We start from the raw sequence: 21,537 nt of genomic DNA, 5'->3' as shown, positions 1-21,537 counted from the left end.
ATAGCACTATTCCCCATCTGCAAAGGGTTTGTTATTTGCTTTGGTAGAGGGGAAGCTCAGTGAACATTCCAGTATATTACTTGGAGCTGTCCTTCATAAAGTGAATCAAGGAAGCCCGCTCATGTGAGTGCCTAACAAAGCTGAAACCACATAGGTTCTGCATAGCATTGCCAACCTCCAGGTGGAGGTTAGAGATCTCCTGCTATTACAAGTGATCTCCAGGTGACAGAGACCAGTTCCCCTGGAGAAAAATGCCTACTTTGGAAGGTGGACTCTGTGGCATTATAACCAACTGATGTCCCTCTCCTCCTCAGGCTCCACCCCCAAAATCTCCAAATTTTGCATTGGGTTATATGATGGGAGTTGTAAGAAGAACTCTAGCACCTGCAAAAATAAAGTGTTAAGTATCTAGGCAACTCATCTATGGAAGGACCATTTTTTTTACTAATCAAGTCAAAGTTACTACACTTGAAGTGTAACACTAAACAACTTTGCACAGTGCAGTCCTAACACCCTTGACTTCAATAGATTTTGAAAAATATAAGGCAAGTTATTACACTTAAAGTACAACACTAAAGCACAGTTACACCATTCTAAGTCTACTGAAGTCAAGGGTGTTAGGAATGCACTGTTAGATTCCCAGCTAAGTTTTTATACCTGGAAACTGTGCAAGGTTGTTTAGAAATCTGCACCTCTGGTCTGCCTCACTATATTTCCAGAGAAGGAGAAGTATATTTACAGTACTAAATCGGCTTTTAATATGTAATACTTCTTTTCCCTCTATCAATTTTGGAGAAAAGAGAAATTAAACTAAATTAAAATGCATAGATTAAGCACCTAATGCATCTGATGAGATTGATAAATGTTATCCTTTTGTCACTACAGTTTAATATATTGTCCTTAAATGCCTATTGTTTGCAATGGATATAATGTAATGCAGATGGGACAAAGCCTTGGATGTTTGCATGCTCAATGTACATCTTTTTCACATGGCTATTTTCCATTTACTGAAGTATAATGGAACACAGTACTTACATTTCCTTTTGCTCCCCTCATTGCCTCAATCATTATGATTATTACCCAGCCAATTCTTCATTAGCTCCACTGTCCCTTTTAAATGAAATATCACCTGTGCAAAGCAACAATCATATAACCCATGTTTCTGGCATTTTGTCTTTCTCCTCCACCTGCTGCTTCTCCTTGTCTGAAAAGGAATCTCTGTGAGGCTCTGAGTCCCTTAATAGAAAAGGGAACTTGAATTCTTCTCAGCTTTCTCCCCTCGCATTCTGTAGGGGCATGCCATGCACAATGTTTCCATTACACTAAAGTTCTCCGTAGGCTGAAGGACAATGCTGATTTTTCAAGCAGGCAGTCTGGGTTCAATTGTTAGGGATAGCTCATACAATGTATCTTCATCTATGATGAGACTCTTGTCAAGTAAGTACTGAGTGACCTGAAAGTAGAAGAATAGGAAACAACTACTATATAATACAGAAATACCATTTTTAGATTTGAACTGCACTGCAAGCCTGGTAAATGAGACATTTTATTCCTTTAATATTAAAAAAAGTTTTACTCTAAAAAGACATGCCAGTAGATGTGTTCTCTGAAGATGTGAAAACTTGTATCAGAAAACGTCTAAAAGTAACTGCAACAGACAGGAGGCGGTCCTGCCCCTGAAGGGAAAAACAGCCACTCAGCTGTTTCATCCTTGAGCCTAAGAGAATGCTGCTCCAGCATCCAATCATCTTTTAGAATGGGGATGGAATGTTGGAGGGGAACATGGCAGGTAGGTTAGCTAATGGTACTGACTCACTCTGTGTAATCTGCCTTGAGTCCCAGTGAGAAAGCTGGACTACAAATAACATAACAAACAAACAAATAAATAAATAAATAAGGAAGGAAGGAGGGAAGGAAGGAAGGAAGTAGGAAAAGAGGTGGGATTAAAAGGGCTTTCAGGAAAAGGAAAGTAGAAACAGAGGGGGAGAGGAAACTAAGATGTCCACACAAATCCTTGAAGATTCCTTCCTTGTTATATCTAATTCTGAGATTTTGATTCTTAAACCCACAGATTAAAGTCACAGATAAAACAGAATTTCTACAAACCTGAAAAAGTCCCAAGTTTTCAGAAAAGTCTTAAATCTAAAAATAAATACATTGGGGGTCAACCCCTCCAATAGCAGAAGCAACACCTGTAGCTTTAAGAAATGAATGGCCTCTTATATTTCAGTAGCCATTGTGGAGGTTGCTAGGAAACCACAACATTAGAAACCTTCATGCCTTGATTTCTGTCAGTAAAAGGCAAGGTGGAGTGAGCAGGGCCCTTTCCGGGCCTGTTTTGGCCTCCCCTGCTCCCATCTTAGAAGTAGTACTCAACCACTGGGCAATTCGCTACCACAAAACTTGGACAAATCACCCACACTCAATGGCAACAACCACTTGGATATGTGCTATTATGCAACATCAAGCATTGCATCAATCACCTGGGTGATTCACTACCATGAAATTTGCACAACTCACCAAGGTCCGGGGTGGCTACTGGATGACTTGATGCTATGGAATTGCTTGGGCCCAGAGGCGGCCAATGCACAACTTCTACAACTGGGCTGAAGGTGGTGTGGCTACCACACAACTGACCCAACTGATTTGCTACTGTCAAGCATTTCCCAGGGGAGGAAAGAAGGAAAAGCTGAGAGCCAGTCTGGTATAGTGGTTAGACTAGGATCTGGGTGACCCAGGTTCAGATCCCCACGTTTTGTGACCTTGGACCAATCACTCTTTCTCAGCCTGATCTACTTCACAGAGTTGTTGTAAAGATAAAATGGAGGGGAGGAAAACCATGTAAGCTGCTTTGGGTCTCCACATCTGAGAAATGTGGGGTATAAATGAAGGAAATAAATAATAAATAAAGCTGTAGAGTTGGGGGCAGATAAAAACTAATCTTGTTTTATGCAAAGATGGGGGCTATTAAACCAGCAGGATTTTTTTTCTGGACGCTCTCATGCAGGAGCAGCCCACTTGCTGGAATACCCCAAAGAGCACTGATTTAAGGCCTTTTTGCCCTCAGCCTCTGGAAGCTACCACAAAACTTAGGCAAATCACCCTCAAATTTTCTGGATATTAACCTGAGGCTATAGAGTCCTCCTTACTACACAGAAGAAGAAGAGAAGAGAAGAGATTGGATTTATACCCCGCCCTTCACTACCCAAAGGTGTCTCAGAGCGGCTTACAGACTCCTTTCCCTTCCCCTCCCCACAACAGGTACCCTGTGAGGTAGGTGGGGCTGAGAGAGCTCTGAAAGAAACTGCTCTTTTTCAAGGACAGGTCTTATCAGAACTACGGCTTGCCCAAGGTCATCCAGCCAGGTGCAAGTGGAGGAGTGGGGAATCAAACCTGGTTCTCCCAGATTAGAGTCCGTGCACTTAACCACTACACCAAACAGCCTATCTATTTATTTATGTTATTATTTCAGTGTACGTCCTGCCCTTCCCGTAAATGGGCTCAGGGGAGCTCACAACAATAAATACAACAATCTAAATTAATACAGTAAATAATACAATAAAACCAGTTTAAAATTTAAAGTATTTAAAATATTTAAAGTGGGCAGTGCAATGCAATTAATTTAGTTACTACAGCTGGGAAAAAATATGTGGGCTGATGCCAAGCCATGACGGTCTCATGTAGCAGCAGTAGGGAGGCCTGCTGTTATATGCCCACTGCCTCAGCCAAAGGCCTGGCGAACAGCTCTGTTTTACAGGCCCTGAGAAACTGCGACACATCTCGCACCTCAATTGGGAGCATGTTCCACCAGGCTGGGGCCAGGACTGAAAAGGCCCTGGCCCAGGTTGAGGCTAGACGGGCATCTTTTGGGCCGGGGACAACCAGCAGATGGCTCTCTGCCGAGCGCAAGGCTCTCCGGGGCACATATGGGGAGAGGCAGTCCTGTAGATATGTCGGTTCAAGGCCGCATAATTCAAGCCACTGCTTAGCCTTTGTAGACCAGCCTGAGCCAGTACACTGTCCTCATAACTTAATCACTCTACCTAAATCATCCCATTGTCCACTTAGATGTGCACCCTCCAGCACCTCATACTTCCAAACTCATTAATAGGGCATCTTGAGACCATCCAGATTTATAGTTGGCTCTGAACTAAAGCCTTCTTACCCAACTTTGTGGTTGCCTTATTTCCTGAATTCTGCCCTCTTTGCTGAGTCACTGACCCCCTTAACTTGGATCCCCAACTTCATAGTAGGTTTCAGATTTTTCCTCCACCTTGAGAATTCTCTGACCCAAATCAACTTCTATTCCTTCTGGCCTGGACCTTACTGCAATAGACTCTTCTCTTCATTTTTAGGCAACATATTTTTGTCCTTTCACATTTATTCTCCTGTAGATTCCCATTCAATTCAATTATGTTACAACCAAGGGCAGCATTGCAATATTGTATTGCAATGTTGTTTGATATTTCCCCCCTTCTCCTTAGCATTTCATCTTTCTAGCCTTGTATCTTGTTAGGGGAATAAAGACTGTTTGATGTGAGATTCCTTCGCTGTGTCTTGTTTTTCCTTCTTAATTGGAGTGCAGTATCAGAACAGGACCTGGTTATACCTTAGAATGTATGGTCCCAAAATAATTGCCATGATGACATGGCCTGACCTTACAATTATAAAGGATGCATTAATATGATTAACGTTCAAGGGTTAATGTTCTAACAGAGTCTGAGAACCTTTGAGTGACAGGCTGTTCAAATGGAATTCTGTGAGGAGTGTCAGTTAAGAAATGATAGCTGGGAATTGACAGTTGAAGAAGAGACAGTTTAGCACTGACTGTGGACTGGGAAAGAGGCTAAAGGAGTGAGTGGATCACATTGGATCCCCGTGCAATCTGAAAAGGGACAGAGCGTCAAGTCAAGGAATGAGTAAGCTGTGAGCTTCCCTGAGGTGCAGGTCTCATGGCATGGGCGGAAGTAAATGTGGCTCTTTTGGTTGATGGTAATTGTGAATGTGGCTCTCCATGAGCCACCCTGAGCCTGCCTCAGTGGGAAGGGTGGGGTATAAATCAAATAAATAAATAAATAAATAAAAAATAAGCCACAGAGTGAATACCACTCTAAGTATTTATTTTGTGAACACAATCCACCCAAGCCAAAGGATATCATTATTACCTATATTGTTTAAATACCTTTGAGTTGCCAGCAAATGTAACAAGATGAAAACCCTAAGTTCCAGGCATAGTTAATTACAGTTGGGACCATCTTGGTACCACCTAATCAGCAGATACTGGATGAGTGTTCTTGTTATACCCCTCCTGAATTATTGCTCAGAGCCAGGTTTAACTTTGAACCATAAACTTCTTTTTTTCCTTATAGATGAGAAATGTGACGTTGCACTGATATACACCTACAAGCTCAACTGAGAAACTCAGTGTGAGTATCAAAATAGTGATGACAGAATACTGTACCTTTTGTTGATGTTCTATGCGATAGGATGTCTGCTGAAACTGGCGTACCTCCCTGATAATATGCGATATCTATTAATAAAACAGATATCAGTGAAGGTATCGTCTTTAATTTTATACACATTGACTTTACTAAAAATAAATGAACATGTTTATTCTTAATGTTTCCTTACATAGATGCTGTTCATGGCCTTGACTGGCATAACCTTTATGAATAACAATTCTGAATCATTCTTACTTAAGCCATATTGCAATGCAGACACACTTCCTATTTTACTTAAGTATCCACTGGACTTCACAAAAGCACCAATAAAAGTTGTTTATGTACTTCTTCCAAACCAAGCCTCTTATAAAAGTTTTGTACTCAGAATGCACGATAAACCTAAAGTTCATTTCCCCCCCTCGAAAGTAAACACGCTCCTCATATGGGACTACACTGGTTAGGGAAGTAGGGTACCAGGCTCTGTGTCTTTTTGATTATTCATTCCACATATCTCAGCTGGCTGTTCACCTTCAACTTTCTTCTGTGCGAATGGAAAACATGTACATGCAAATTGCAATACTCATACTCCAAACTCTGCCAGCAGGTGGTGATAGAACATAGTCCCTGGATACAAATTACATTTCTGTGCATGATGCACCCTGAAATGCTTCATAGATACAGTTATTATGGTTAATAACTAATCTTCGTCAATAAAAACCTACAAAGAAAGAAGAATTACCATTCGCATTTTGGAAAAATTGACAAGGCCTTCTTCAGTAAAGTTAGGTGTTCCTTCTTCAATAAATGCCAAGTCTGTCAAGTACATCCCAAGATATGGCACTGAGGGGGGATTACAACTACACAGACAAGAAATAGATTTTACTGCAACTTGGTAACTCTGGATTTTATATTGCATAACTCTAACTCTTTAAAATTATTTAGAAGACTTTAACTCATTAAGGCTGAGCTCATTCTAAATAAGCATAGCTGAGTTATAATCAGTTTTATAACATCCAGTTTCCAAATTTGGCATGTTTCTCTAACACAGAATACAGAAAGAACCGTGTAGCTAGAGGCTGCCACAAGGTGTAGAAGCAACAACGCATGATGGTATTGAAAAGACCAAATTTCTTGGCAATATGTACAAGATATATGAATTGTTTGATACTTTCCCACTATGTTGCCATGGTCAGGGCTCTTTTTGTAGTAGGAACTCCTTTGCATATTAGGCAACACACCCCTAATGTAGCCAATCCTCCAAGAGTTTACAGAGGTCCTCTTACAGGGGCTACTGTAAGCTCTTGGAGGATTGGCTACATTAGGGGTGTGTCGCCTAATATGCAAAGGAGTTCCTGCTACAACTCTTGACTAAATCAGCTGTGGACGTGGATAATTACATATTTAAAATATTTCTAATAATACAACAAACATAGCTGCAGTGTAATCTTCCTGTTATATCATTGGAGGTTCAACACAAAAACACCATCAATAAGAGGCTAGATGATAGCGCTTTTTAGTAGCGTGTTCCCCCAAACATCCACCTTAAAATGACAGTAAAGAGCCTCTCTGTTAAAATCATGCCAATATGAATCTGAATTGGAGGATACTGTAGAATTTTCCAATTAGATGGTTTTTAAAGATCAAGGAAACAATATCAGCTCTAACAGGAAACTTTGCATACAGAATAAAAGCTTAATATGTCCTAGCAATTTATGACAAAAATGTGTATATGACACTGACTTCAGAGTACATTTTTTAAAAAAGACTTAAACTCCATAAAGCCTGTATTTAAAATATAATCCCATAAAATTGAGACAGTTTTGTTTCCATTATAGCTGTTAACTGAAGACTTATCTTAATAACCGTCCAATATGCATAGCAATAGGAGACATACTTCTTGAGTGTTTCTCTGAGATTTTTAAATCTTCCCTCAGATGAAACAGTCTTCTGAAGCTTATCCATAAGAGCTTTACTCTACAAACAGAACAAATCAGAAAAGTCACTCCTAGAGAAATAGAACATGTCACAGTCCAGAAAGTGTCTCTCAGATATGAGTTCAGTTTCATATACGTATGTTATTTTCTAAATAATAGTGGGACTATCTGGGAGAACCAGGTTTGATTCTCCACTCTTCCATGTGCAGCTGCTAGTGTCACTTTGGGTCAGTCATAAATTCTTTCAGAGCTGTTTTCTCAAGGACAGTTCTCGGGAGAGCTCTCTCACCCCACCTACCTCACAGGGTGTCTGTTGTGGGTGGGGAAGGGGAAGGAATTGTAAGCCACTCTGAGATCACACAGGAGAGGATGCGGTATAAAAATGTAATGAATAAAAAAATTATAAAGTGCTTATTTGGGACCAGATTCAAGTATGATGCAAGTTATGGACAAAACACTTGCCCATGCAAGCATTATTTACTATACTAAGAATAAGGCCCATTGTGGAAATAAATACAATGAGATCTAGAAAGAGGCTCTGGGAGAGTGCCCCGGCTTTGGGCACACAGTGTAAATTTGCTGTGGCGACCTCAGCAGGGTATAATGACAGAGTCCACCGTTTTCTCCAGAGGAACTGATCTCTGCTACTTGAAGAGCAGCTGTAATTTTGAGTGATCTCCAGCCCTCACCTGGAGATTGGCAACAATTGTTCCTCAGGATGAAATGGCTGGTTTGGAGGGTGGAGTCTATGGCATTCTACCTGTCTGAGGTCCAATGCCTCCTCAAACCCCACCCTCTCCAGGCTCCACCCCTCAATTTATTTATATTTATTTATTTAATTTATTTCTTTGCATTTGTATCCCGCCCTCCCCGAAGGCTCATGGTGGCTGATTCCCCAGGAATTTGCCAATCTGGAGTTGGCAACTCCATTTCCTTCCCAGCTAACCATCAACCTACCGTTATCTGCCCCTCTGACTTCAGCTTTCCATCTCCTCCCCCCTCCCTCCTGGAGAGCAGTTGTAATTCTGATTGATCTCCACCCCCCATCTGGAGATTGGCAACAATGGTTCCCCAGGATGGAATGGCTGGTTTGATGGGTGGAATCTATGACATTGTACCTGTCTGAGGTCCCACTCCTCCTAAAACCTCACCCTCTTCAGGTTCCATCCCTCAAATCTCCAGGAATTTCCCATCTGGAGTTGGCAGCCCTATAAGGACTGGCCCCAATGAGTTTTTTCCAATGGCCAAAATAGGTGACAGGACCAAACTTAGTTGCCTACCAACACGCACTGAAGGGAAAGTAGGGTTGCCAGCTTTAAGTAGGGAAATACCTGGAGATTTGGGGGGTGGATCCTGTGGAGGGCAGCATTGGGGGGGTGGAAGGACTCAGCAGGGTATAATGCCATAGGGTCTACCCTCCAAATCTCCAGGAATTTCCATACCTAAAGCTGGCAACTTTATCTCCTCCCCTCTCAGCAGCCTCTTTCTAGGCAAAATTCTGTCTTTCTCATTAGCGGGGAGTAAAGCAGCTTACTTCATTCTCTTTGGCTTTGTGATCTGTACAGCAATGCTGTAAGGTAGGTTAGGCAGAAAGTCTGTGGCTGGTCTGAAATCACCCAGGCAGCTTCCATAGGGATGCTCCTACTGAACAGGAGCAAGCAGCCAGGGTTAGTGACGCCATGCCAGCCAGGAGGCATGAAGTCAGAGTGCTGACAGGCCTAGGGTTGCCATTGCCAACAAAGACAAATTGATGCAAAGGAGGATGGAAAAGTCTCCATATCTCTATTTTGCCAGAGGCTCTGGGTGGGTGCCCCATGGTAAATGCACCAAACAATTCCTAAAGATTTTCCAAAACACTACTCTGTCAATAAATCATTTTCTACACTCACAGCGTCCCCTGCCAGAACTCAACTCATCCCCAGCACTTTGAATTAGTACCAGAGCTTTTTTTGCCTTGTGGTATTCTGCTTGTGGTGTCTTTTTTGTGGTGTGGCATGGTTGTGTTATTGGGTTTGTTTCTTTTGAAGGGGAAGTGAGGACATATTTTACCTCAGAATACACCAGGTCGCATAAGCAACTGACAGTTCCAGCTGTCTTGCGGGGGGGTGGGTGTTGAGGTGCGGAATGGAGTGACGTCCAATCAGCTTCCGTATGCAAATGACCTTGAAATGCCGGCCCAATCAGAGAAGAGTGCCCTAGGCTACAGTGGGTGGGAGAGAACTCAAGCAACACAGCTAGTAGATAGGGACAGCTTCTGAGTGACATATCAGGGAGCCAACTGATTTTGCCGGGCATAGAACTTTGCCACCCCAACTGGCCTTTATATATTTATAGAGAGATGTTGCAATCCACACATTCAGAGTGAAAGCATGCTGGTTTTCCCTGGCTTGAAAATAAGCACTGCTGATATGCTAATGCCGCACACCAGTTCAAGTGCAACAATTAGTAGGCTGTCATATGTAAGATCATGTACATGACCCAACAGCTTCATGGGTCACTTACATGGATAACTTTGCTGCACGTAGTAAGCATCACACTTACACGGAATCTGGCTGCAGTGAACATGCCGACCATACATACTTTATGGTTTAATGAAAAAGGTTTACTTATTTATTTGTCTGTTCCCCTGTAGCAGAAAAATAAGTGAGAAGGGCAGTTCTGTACAGCAGCCTGAATTGACTTCGGCCTCTCTGTTTGGTTCTCTCCCATAAGGCTTTGCTCTTCAGCCTGACAATGCACCCTGCGCCCTGCTCTAAAAGAACTGTTTACATTTCTGAGTTTCAACCTCGAAGCCAAAATATCTAGATATGAGGACCTATGGCTCCAAGCTCCTGCCTTGACAGGGAGGATGTTTTTAACCTAGTAATACAATTACTCCGGTCAGAGTCTTCTGGTCAGAAAAGGGAGGTTTCATCAGGACCATCTGATTTCTTGATTAACAGCTACATCTGGATTCTAAAGGTATTTAACACCAGTGTTTGAGATACTAAGGGCCCTCTGCCAACACTGTGGTTTGGTCTTGCCAGAGCAGCCAGAATGCATTCCTAAATAGATAATAATTCCTAAATGAATAATAAGTACACTATTCGTTTATAAGTATTGGTTTGTCTGAATACTGAAATTGCTACTTGCTTGGATACTTTGCATTAGGGGTTTAAATTTTCAATAAATGGTTTAACTTTGGAACAGGGTTTTTCTCTGTCTCTCTCAAACTATGGAGTTCCTGCCAGTTTCACCACCACCCCATCAAGCTGGGTGGGGATGGGAATCCTAAGAAAAGCTACTGGACTCTTAACTAGGGTTGCCAGCCTCCAGATGGGGCCTGGAGATCTCCCGCTTTTACAACTGATCTCCAGCTGACAGAGATCAGCTCCCCTGGAGAAAATGGCTGCTCTGAAGGGCAGACTCTATGGCATTCCAATCCAATCCAATTACCTTTATTGGTATGTAACTCTATGGCATTATACCATGCTGAGGCCCCTCCCCTCCCCGAACCCCACCCTCTCCTGAATCCACCCCCAAAGTCTCCAGGTATTTTCCAACCCAGACCTGGCAACCCTACTCTTAATTCCCCCAACACCACTTTATCCAAAGTTCAAAGCAGCTTCCAGACAAAAGACTTGAAAATCTAGGTTCAGAAACCATACAGTTAATTAAATTGCTTCTTACTTCATGGCATTAGAGATTTTAAAAATATGTAGCTTTGTTGTTTCTTTTAAAAAAGATTTATTCATTTTACCACTGGTTTCACTGGGAATCTTATTCCAATAGGGAAGCATATAATTTAAGACCGTCATCTCTTTCTTTTCTATCCAGTTGGGACAAGACTTTCAGAGACAGTATTGTTTGCCCAAGAGGTTCTTCCCTGCCAAATCTTAACTAGCTAAGAAAGCAGGTTTATATATAATTTTTTTTGTCTGCAGAATGGACCTAGGCCCACTAAGGAGCAAGTTGTGGGGGGGAGAAAACATTTAGTATCCCAAGAAAGCTGAGTGTAAGGCATCTATTCTGACAGACCCATGAAGGGGCTTTTGATGCTCTTAACATGTCTCTGATGCATCAGAGAGATCTCCAAGGAGAATATTGCTACAGAGCAGAAAAAAGCACAGGAAGAGTTGTACAGCAGGCAGAGGGAGACTTTTGTGAAACAGAGGTGCTGTGCACACTGTGAGTTCTCGCAATATTGGAAAAGTTGTAGAGAGAATTGGCATGTAGCTCTGACAGTCAGGATGGGTAGCTGGCAGAACAAAACCATAACAGCAGCACAATTACTTGGGAATGGTAGGCAGAAGATTAGGCATGGCCAACTGCTGAGATGGCAGATAAAAGGAGAGGTGGTGGTGCAACAGAAAAGAGTCTGGAGCAGTCCTAAGCATTAAAAAAAAACCTTTCTACACCATTACAGATGTATCACTAGACATCAGAGGAGATTCAAGGAGATGGCACTCCTGGCCTTTCTTCCTGAGGCCAGTTTGTTCATATACCCTATGCACCATACCCTTCTTTTTGGCATATGCTCAGTTGTTCTTTCTTTCTTTCTCATCCTTTCTAACTGAGATTCTGCTGGAAAGCTGCAAGTAGTTTGAAGTAGAGGAGCAGTGTTCAGTGTGTCTTTTTTAATGACACAAAAAGATGGAAGTCAGGTGCAAAAAGAAAGAAGTTGAGAGCTAGACAGAACATACATATTAATCTCATTCTGCAGAGGCTCCATTGGCTGCCCATTGGTTATTGTGCTCAGTTTATAGTATTGACTATCACATACAAAGCCCTTGATGCCACTGGCTCCTCTCATTTGTGGGACCACTTCTCTCCCTATGCTCCACCATGTCAGCTTCGCTCATGTCAGCAGGGGCTTCCGCAGGTGCCAACCTGCAAATGGGCACAATCAACAACTTGCCATACACATTCTATTGTGGCTTCTGCCTTGTGAATTGGCCTGCCTGAGGAGGTCAGGAAAGCTCCCACTCTCCTGGCCTTCCACAAACTGTGCAAAATTGAACTACTGAAGAGGGTTTTTCTGCAGATGTAATTGTTGTTGTTGTTCAGTTGCACAGTTGTGTCCGACTCTTCGCGACCCCATGGACCACACCACGCCAGGCCCTTCTGTCCTCCGGAGTTTGCTCAATTTCATGTTCATTGCATTGCTAACATTGTCTAATCATCTCATCTTTTGTCGTCCCCTTCTTCTTTTACCTTTAATCTCCCCTAGCATCAGGGTCTTCTCCAGTGAGTGCTCCCTTCTCATTTGGCACATGTAATAGGACTGCACTATACAAAATGGTTCACAAACTTACTTAGATAACATGATTGGGATCATGATCTATACTGCTGCGTAAAGCTTATTGTAAGTAGGATCCTAATATGTAATTTTTGTGCTGTTTAATGTGTCATGTTATGCTATACTTCAGTTCTTTCTAGTGGTTCCATCTGACTTCTTATTGCATTATTGAATGTCCCATTTTGTTGATTGTACTGTTTAAGGTGTAATCCACTTTGAGTCCCTGTGAGAAACGGGGACTATAAATAACATCTCTCCTTATATATAATTGTATTTTCGTGTTACACTTCTCCAGAACATTCCACACGCTCCCAAATCAGTTGGCTTCCTGAAGTGTCAGTTACAAGGTATCTCTATCCATTGGTGGCCGCATTCCCTTAGTCCCACCCACAGAACCAGCGGCCAGCATCTGGGCCTCATTGTGCTGGGAAGCGACGGATGGGCCAGACACTCCAGAGAGCGGAGGGTCCTGAGGCTGAGCCCAGTCATGGCGGCAGTGCAGCGGTTGAGGGGGAGCCCCAATGGCCAGGAGAACCAGCGGCCAGCATCTGGGCCTCATTGCGCTGGGAAGCGACGGATGGGCCGGACACTCCAGAGAGTGGAGGGTCCTGAGGCTGAGCCCAATCATGGCGGCAGTGCAGCAGTTGAGGGGGAGCCCCAATGGCCAGGATGGGAGGAGAGGAAGTGGCTGCTGAGCCCCCGGTCACAGCCCCCCATCAACCAGGGCCGCATCCTGTATCTGGCCTGAGAAACAGCGGTGGCAGAGGCAAGAACATGGGGAGGGGTTATCCAAACAGTGCTACTAATGGCAGTGGTGGTGGAGGCATCTTCCCTGGTTGGGTCATGCAGCAGCGTTAATGGAGGAGGGAGCCACAGGCACTCCCCGCCACTGGCCCTGCAAGCTGCAGCAGGGTGGGAGGCTGGGAAGGTGGATGCAAGCTGGCACACGAAGCAGCTCCTGCCAAAGAAGGAGGAAGGTGCCGCTGTTGCCTTTAAGCCAGCTTCTTTCCTGTTATCTTTCTCAACCCCACGCCTCAGCCAATCAGGGTCAGCTAGGCTTTTTGTATACAACAGAGGAAGAGCTGCACTGCACTGCGCTGACACAGGCAGTCCACTCTAGACCTTGCTCCTCAATTGCTGGCCAGCCCCACTGCCCGCCCGATGGCCAAGCTCTGCAACCATCCTGCCCCAATCCCCTCCCCCTCCTGGCCATCAGCATAGTTATGCATGATTCATGTACTGCACACATTTATGCCCTCCCTCACACTCCAGCCTGCCTTGCCGCCCTGCCTGCCTGGCTGTCGCTGCTCTGGATGCTTGCAGCCTTCCCGGGGGGTGGGTGGGCTTGGCCTGAAATGAAAATAACAGGAAGGAAGGGAGCAGCAGTACCCCAAACCAGCTCATAGAAAGAGGGTGGGAAAACCACAAAAGGAGGGGGGGGGGTGGGGGGGGCATTGTATGTGACAAGGATGAACTGTTTTCCCTGTGACAGAGAGTAGCCGATGAGACTGGCCCAACAAAAGTTGTTAGTTGCACTTTAAACAGTGTTGGTCTCAACAAAACCAAGTGTCTGCTGGAGCGTTAAAGACTTCTCAGGTGTGCTGTGCCATCTCTCCTTATATATAATTGTGCCCTCGACCTCAATGAAGCTATTCTGAGCAGGCACTTGGCAAGCAAAGGTAGGGGGAGCAAGCAAACCATTGAAAGCATGATATTTTCAATAACACAAAGAGATAAAAATCTGAGACAGGAAAATGGTGCTCCCTTTGGAATGTGTCACTAATGCTTCATGTCGCTTCACTGCAAGGCTGGTCCTGTCCTTGATTTTCTAGTGATGCATTTAAAAGCATTTTGAGCTATAACAAGCCAGCAAATTACTACCTTTGCTAATAAAAAGCCCTCAACATATGGATGTAATGGATGAACACACATAGATTACTGACCTGTTTAGAAATCTTAGCCCATGTTTTCTTCAGTCTGTAGATTGCACTTCTATTCAAGGCTGATGTGATTTCAAGCACACCGTTGTAGTTATGCAAACATCGGCAGATGTCAGCCACTGCTACCCATTTCTCAATTGCATTAGCACGTGAGGTAACATCCGCGTAATTCATAATTTGGGAGGCCACAAGGTTGCTCATCTGCATGAAAGAAATAATCCTTAAGATACTTGCATTTAAAATATGCAAAGAATACTATTTTGTAAACACAGAATTAAACCATATATACAACAGAACTTGGATCTTTTTCAAGTAAGGCTAGGAAAACATACACTGCAAAAAGGGCTAGACAGAATAGGGCCAAAGCAAGCAAAGAATAACACATTCATAATAATATTCATAGGATAATATGTTGATAGCATCAGAAATATTGATGCTGACTATGGCTCCTGGTTGCATATTAAGGGTAATGACTAAATATGAGTGACAGTCACCTCAGACCCCGGATCAGACAAAAGAACTACTTGCTAAGTTGGCAAATAGTCCTGGTTATCCTGATCCTGATTCCAAGCACTTGGAATCCCAAGGGATTTTGTGTACCTCAAACCTCGACCTTAACTTGACTTGCTATGGCATGCAGCAACGACAACAGTTGGTAGGCTGAACAGATGACTGCGTGCAGGGAAGATTCTTCCTGCTCCCTTCTTCCCTCTAGTTCACTTTGAGAAAAGTAGTTCCGACGGTGCTTGCTTGACATTAGATTGGTACTACATGTCCCAGAATGCACCAGTCACCACAGGATTGAAGAGAAAAGGAAGGCTGGAGCAGGAAAAAAAACCCCAACTCTCACCAGGTATGCCATGCTGCCTCCTTCTGCAACAGGAGCAGAAGATAAATTGGAGAATGGAAGGAGCACAGGAGGAAAGAAGCTTGGATGTACCATCTGAGCTAGAGAAGGATCTTCTCTCTATGAAGATGAGGGTTAAAGGCTGCTGAAGTTTGTATGAGCCCAAGAAATATGAACTTGCGTGGCATCTCTAGTAATAAACTAGGGCAAGAGATCTAAAAGACAATCATTAAATCAGACAATGTTTAACAGAATTTGTGTTATTTTAGTTACTTCTTACTAAAAAAAAAAGGTTTCTTCTGCCAGCGCTTGCAAATTTTAGCAAAATTTCACATATTTCATATTTCTAAACTGCTACAAAATTGTCAGCAAGTACTTCAGTAAAATGTAATGTTCTGGTTGGGTTTACAGTTAATTATGAAGAAATCAAGACATTTATAATTCTGTGTTCTTGTATTCCTAAAAAAATGCTTTCCATTTTACGACCACTTAGAAGACCACTTACATCGTTAAAGTGTTGGCTAGTTTTCATAATATAAGGTGTCCTTTCATTTTTATCCAGTTTCATCCAGCCCTGCCCAAGAAACTCTCTGGAAAAATGAGGAAGAGATCAAAAGAAAATAAAACAGGCTTTCAAAAGGTGCAGTTTTAGAATGGCAACTGATAAATCAGCTGTAATTCAAGTTAACACTCTCGCCCAGTGAACACAGGATAGCACTGGAAATGATCATTTGCAAGGTGCTCCTGCATTGTGTTCATTTAAATTAACAACTGCAACATATATCACTACAACTTGTTAAGATTTAACCCCTCCCCACACATACACATATGACAGCAACACCATTGAGTTATGCTAATGAGTTCCCATAGCTCTTTTTCTATGAAACTATCCCTGCATGCCCAAAATATAATCAATATACAATGACAACATTAGCCCATAGCATCAGTGGCTCTTAAAATTCCACCATCTGTCTGAACACCTTGCCCCAAAAGAGGATTTAATGAGCAAACAATGGTTAGAAAACTAATTAGGGTCCAGGGAAATTTCTTTAAGAATGATCTCACAACTACTCCCTTCAAGGCTATTCCTTGTCTTTTCAAGACATTCACTGATCCAATAGCTGATCCCCTTTGGCTAGATGTTGTCAATCAAAATGAGTTGATCAAACTGGTAGTAACTCAAAAAAGAGAGGGGGGAAATCTAAACCAACTAAGCACAAACCTCCAAAGGAAGTTTAGAAAACTTATTGAGGGCCAAAAGTTAAAAACATAAGTAAGTATACAAAAGAGTGTTTATTTCAAAGACATATAAAAACCTTGTAGGGGCCCAAATAAAGCCTGACAAAATGTTCAAAGCTACAAATACACAAAAAGGACAGTGTATGACTTGACACATTTTGGCTCACAAGAGCCTTCTTCAGAGGTCAAATAGTACAAAATACACCAAGCAAAAGAGTCCCTGTAATACATGTAAGGCAATAAACAATAAATAAAATAGGACCAAAATTGGAATGTTCCAATATGGAATTGAATGACAAACCAAAAGGTTTCTATTTGGGGCCACAAATATATCTGACCTCGTGTCAGAAGTAGTTATATATAGTGGAAATAATATGTACCTTCCAGTTTAGGTCCTAAGAGTGCAAATAAAATTGCCTTTTCAGGGACAATGTGCCATCAATACGAATTGACAGGAACCATGCTGTTCCCCATGATACAGCCAGCCTTCTTTTACAATGTTATGATGTTATAGCCTTACTGCATATGCAAAAAAGGAGGTTCTGTCATCAACGAAGTACTTCATGACACATTTAGTATGCTTCATAATTATCGAATAACACTGTTGGTGTATCCAAGTCCATGATCGCCAGCCATTTTCTTAGCGGGCGACTAAGGAGGACTGGGAGACCTTTGAAAAGGCGGCAACCATGCTCTTCCCCATAATACATCCAGCTTTTTTAAAAAATAATGTTATGATGTTATAACATTACTGCATGTGCAAAAAAGGAGGTTCCATTGCTGATAAAGTACATGATGACACACTTAGTGTGCTTCATAATTACTGAATAATACTGTTATGAATTGGTGTATCCAGTTCGACAATTGGCAGTCATTTTCTTAGTTGATGACTAAGGAAGAGTACCTCTTGAAATGGCAGCAACCACACTATTCCCCACAATATACCCAGCCTTTTTTTTACAATGTCATGATATTATAACGTTACTGCACATGTGTGGGGGGAGGTTCCATTGCTAAGTACATGACAATAACAGCCACACAATCCCCTTTTCAGAGGAAGTGAGGAACACATGGGGAGGGTTGGATCCGAATTGAAGAAAAATTTTCCCCGAAATAAATGCCCTTTTGCAGAAGGGGTGCTGCAAAGTCAGAGCATCAGCTAGGGATTCAACTTGTTTAGAAACAGTGGTGACACTGAGGTGTGGGGAAAGTCTAGGAGCAACTGTATTTATGATGACCATTTCTATATTCCAGAAATTGATCTGGGTACCATCAATGCCAAGTCAGCTGGAAATTCTCACATATCCTTCTTGAAGTCCATCATTCTGAGAATGGATCAACTGTAATAGTTCCCCTGCCCAGAGAAGTTAAAAGTAATTTCTGACAGTGCTGATGTTTCCCCCACTGCCATGTCACCATCCACCCATCAGCTCCAGAAGACCAATTCCAGAATGTGAATCATATTTCGCATGACAATCATGATTTTTCTGAGATAGACCTATGGTTTCTTGGTGTTAATGAACTCCTGAGCCACATCCAGTGTACCAAAGTCCAGTGGTACCTTAAAGCGGCCTGGGGGCTAGATCAGGCCTCTGGAGGGCTTCTATCAGGCCCTCAGTGGAACTGGCTGTCTTCTGCTTCTTCTTCCAGTTCTGCTGCTGCTGCATCATCATAGGTTTGCAGCTTACAGATACACACCTGAACAGCATACTCAAGATTGCAACAGCACAGACATTTTGATGCAATAATCCAGAGCAAGAGGTGTCAGTTATCAGACACTGTTAAATAAACAAAATATTGCAAGAGTGCAAATGTTTTAAGCATGATTTCATTTTAAGCAAAAAAATCCCTTTGTGTTTGTGTCCTTTATAAAGTTTATATCTCCGCTACCTGACATTACATTTTATGACACACATGGCCCGGCCCAACAAGGTCTCATTTATGTGAGATCCGGCCCTCATAACAAATGAGTTCGACACCCCTGCCTTAAAGACTAACAACATTTATTTCAGCATGAGCTTTTATGTCAGAACTCATGTCCTCGTGCTTATGAAAGTGTAAGAAGAAGCAGAGAGCATGCCTTGCTGGGACTATCTCTGACCAGTGAAATTTCAAATTTTTTACTACTGCCTGAATCCTAGTTAAATTGTTGAAGCGATTCTGATTTTGTTTCAGAGACTCCAGCTGCAAGCTGTCAAACTGCAATTCCATTTGTGGCCTACTGGTTGGAGTGGAGAGTAAACCCTATATGTGAAAAAGAATGAGTGGGATACAGTTGCAAGGGTGAACACCTGATCACAGTCTAACAACATGAGGCCTGGACTGGCCAAGTAAATCCCTTATTCCCCATGGTAAAAACAAAGGCCTCTGGGGGTTGTTTGCACCTGAGAAAGTGAACCCCAAAACTCAAAAGCTCATGTTGGAATAAACCTAGTTAGTTTTAAAGGTGCCACTGGACTTTTATTTTGCTACAATAGCCTATCATAGCTGTCTCTCTGGAAACATCCAGTTAAGACAACTTTGGCATTGATACTGAAGGGCTTCAAAGCCCCAAATCTGAGAGCTCAAGTAGGGAGCTCATGCACAAAGGCAATTAGGTTATCAGGGAGTACAGTAAATCAACAGAACCAATAATCTGTTGCAATCTCCCCAGACCAGATAGGAAGAATCTGAATTTTGCCAAATAGGAAGATAGTATTCGATCATATCAATTTCACCTTTCTACCCAACTGATAAAAACCTGTTCAAGAAATGACTGCATGCTGTTCACAAAGTACTGAAATACAGAAATCATGCTACGATTCAGGACTTTGCTGTCACTGCTTCATTACCTGTGTAACTACAATAAATCTTAAGCAAGACCAAAGACAGTTTTATCATACATTTCTCTTTTAGACCTGTGGCTCTTGTAAATTATTACAGCAACAAAAACTCCATTTACAAAATATTTTCATCTTGATAACAGGAAAAACACTTACTCGTAGGGTATGCTTCTGAAAACAATGTGATCCAAGAGTGTTATTTGCTCAGCAAGCTCCATGGCTGATAAAGTTTCAAAGCACTCTGGTTTTGGACTTTCTAACTGCAAGCAAAAAAGCAAATCATCAACAAAAAACACAGTAGTTTCATCTCTTCCTCATCTGATTTGGTTTGCTTTTGTATCACATTAAGTTGTGACTGCCACATTAATCTTACTGCAATATTCCTAGATTATGGAAGACATGAGTAAGAGGAAAATACTACTGAGAACAAACTTATGAAACTGCCTTACATTGTGTCAGACCATTTGTCTATCAAGGTGAGTACTATATACTTTAACTGGTGGTGACTCTCCAAGGTCTCAGGGTCCCTAGGATCTCCTTTTAACTGCAGGTGCCAAAGATGGAAACTGGGACTGGCTGCATAGAAAGCAGATGCTGTACCACTAAGCCAAAGCCCTGTCATAATGTGGACTGGTCAATGTAGACAAAGTTAAGAATTTTTAGGTCAACTGGCTTTCAGTTCTCCAGTCAAAACTGGTCAAATACCAAAAAATGATCAAGGTATTAACTTCCTTACAAACAAAAATAACACTCCAGTCACCACCAGATTTTATACTTATCCTTACTACAAAAACAATTAAATAATCTGTTATACAGAAACCAGATTGGTGGTTCTACACAGTGTGACTGACCATGTTCTTGTTTGGAAATGCCAGCAGTTATAGCAGTGGCTGTCAAAAGAAGCTTTGCTATGTTACTAGGTTTGGTTCTGACTGCTGCAGAGTTGGGGGTCTAGCAGCCATAGCCAGTTCTTCACTCAAGCCCATCAAGCAGCTATATGCACAGTACAACAAGGAGAGCAACAATGCTCCTAGTTGGCAGCAGCATAGGAGGAGGCAACAGTCATGGGCTATACCCATTGTCAACTCCCAGACAAGTCCTGCCATTAACCAGATACAAGTCAAGCTCTTGAGTTTTCCTTAAGCACGGTATGGGCTTAGTTTGTCCCTGGATGCTGCAGGAAGAAGCTACAGGAGTACCCTACGTCTGTTGTCACCTCCTGGACCTAGGTCCAAGCTGAGCTCCCGTGCCACTGCCACGGCTACTGTGTCTTGGCTGAACTGAAAGAATGAGAGAAGGCATACATGCCTTGCCCATGGTGATAAAATCCCTTGAATCGGCCCTGCAACCAGCTTCCCACTCTTGCCCCTGACAACAAGTGATACCATAATGGCAGAAAAGGGTAAACTACTAAGTACACAATGGCTTTCTCGTAACAGAAAATAGTTAAGAATATTTATTTATTTAATTTATACCCCCCACCCCGCCCATGGTCAAATAATAGTCAGTCAACTGATTAATAATACAGACCATTCCACTGGCTGATGTGCCAACCTCTATCTATTAGTATTTTGATACATTTGAAAATACACATACATATATACACACACTCATATTACACAAATTCCAAAAATCTCATTTGTGATATTAAAATTAGACCTCAAAATTTCATAAGAGAAATTCCTTTTCCTCTCAAACATCCCACCTTAAAAGCACTTTGTTTGTATGTTAGCTTAGGGATCTGAAGTACTCTGTTTATATGGCTTTCTCAAATAAAAATATGTTAGATCCTGGATATTTCACTTCCTTTCTCTAGACTTCAGTTTTCCATTAGCAAAATGGAATTAATATATTTTTGAGATGTGAAACGTAGAGGCTATACAAATAAACCATTTGTAGACTCCTTAGAGTGCCTAGTATAATGTTACAGCTAAATTAAGATTAAAAATGAAAGGCTTTAATAATTATATGGAAACTGACAAAAAATAACAGTAGCACCCATGTCTACTTCCTGGATGCAGCACCCCCAAGCATTC

At 42.2% G+C, this 21,537-nt stretch overlaps 1 protein-coding gene and 1 long non-coding RNA gene across 2 annotated transcripts in view; one reads left to right on the top strand and one right to left on the bottom strand.

The window, feature by feature from the left end:
- Window positions 1-21,537, top strand: part of LOC107124623 — a 46,333-nt gene that overhangs the window by 21,058 nt on the left and 3,738 nt on the right. Inside the window, exons 2-3 of the long non-coding RNA XR_001482988.1 lie at window positions 5,370-5,426; window positions 19,889-19,977. This is a non-coding gene — a long non-coding RNA (uncharacterized LOC107124623). The remainder of the gene's footprint in view (window positions 1-5,369; window positions 5,427-19,888; window positions 19,978-21,537) is intronic.
- The window catches only part of RASGRF2 (Ras protein specific guanine nucleotide releasing factor 2), a 150,909-nt gene continuing 130,732 nt past the window's right edge, over window positions 1,361-21,537 (bottom strand). Inside the window, exons 21-27 of the mRNA XM_015428113.1 lie at window positions 19,658-19,761; window positions 15,946-16,030; window positions 14,597-14,794; window positions 7,336-7,415; window positions 6,181-6,298; window positions 5,462-5,530; window positions 1,361-1,453 (exon numbers count right to left, since the gene is read on the bottom strand). Coding sequence (XP_015283599.1) covers window positions 1,361-1,453; window positions 5,462-5,530; window positions 6,181-6,298; window positions 7,336-7,415; window positions 14,597-14,794; window positions 15,946-16,030; window positions 19,658-19,761 — 747 coding nt within the window. The remainder of the gene's footprint in view (window positions 1,454-5,461; window positions 5,531-6,180; window positions 6,299-7,335; window positions 7,416-14,596; window positions 14,795-15,945; window positions 16,031-19,657; window positions 19,762-21,537) is intronic.

This window comes from Gekko japonicus, unplaced genomic scaffold (assembly GCF_001447785.1).
Source record: "Gekko japonicus isolate JY-2015 unplaced genomic scaffold, Gekko_japonicus_V1.1 scaffold1275, whole genome shotgun sequence".
Lineage (NCBI taxonomy): Eukaryota > Metazoa > Chordata > Lepidosauria > Squamata > Gekkonidae > Gekko > Gekko japonicus.
Note: the sequence above shows the minus strand (reverse complement) of the source record. Positions and strands in the feature narration are given on the sequence as shown.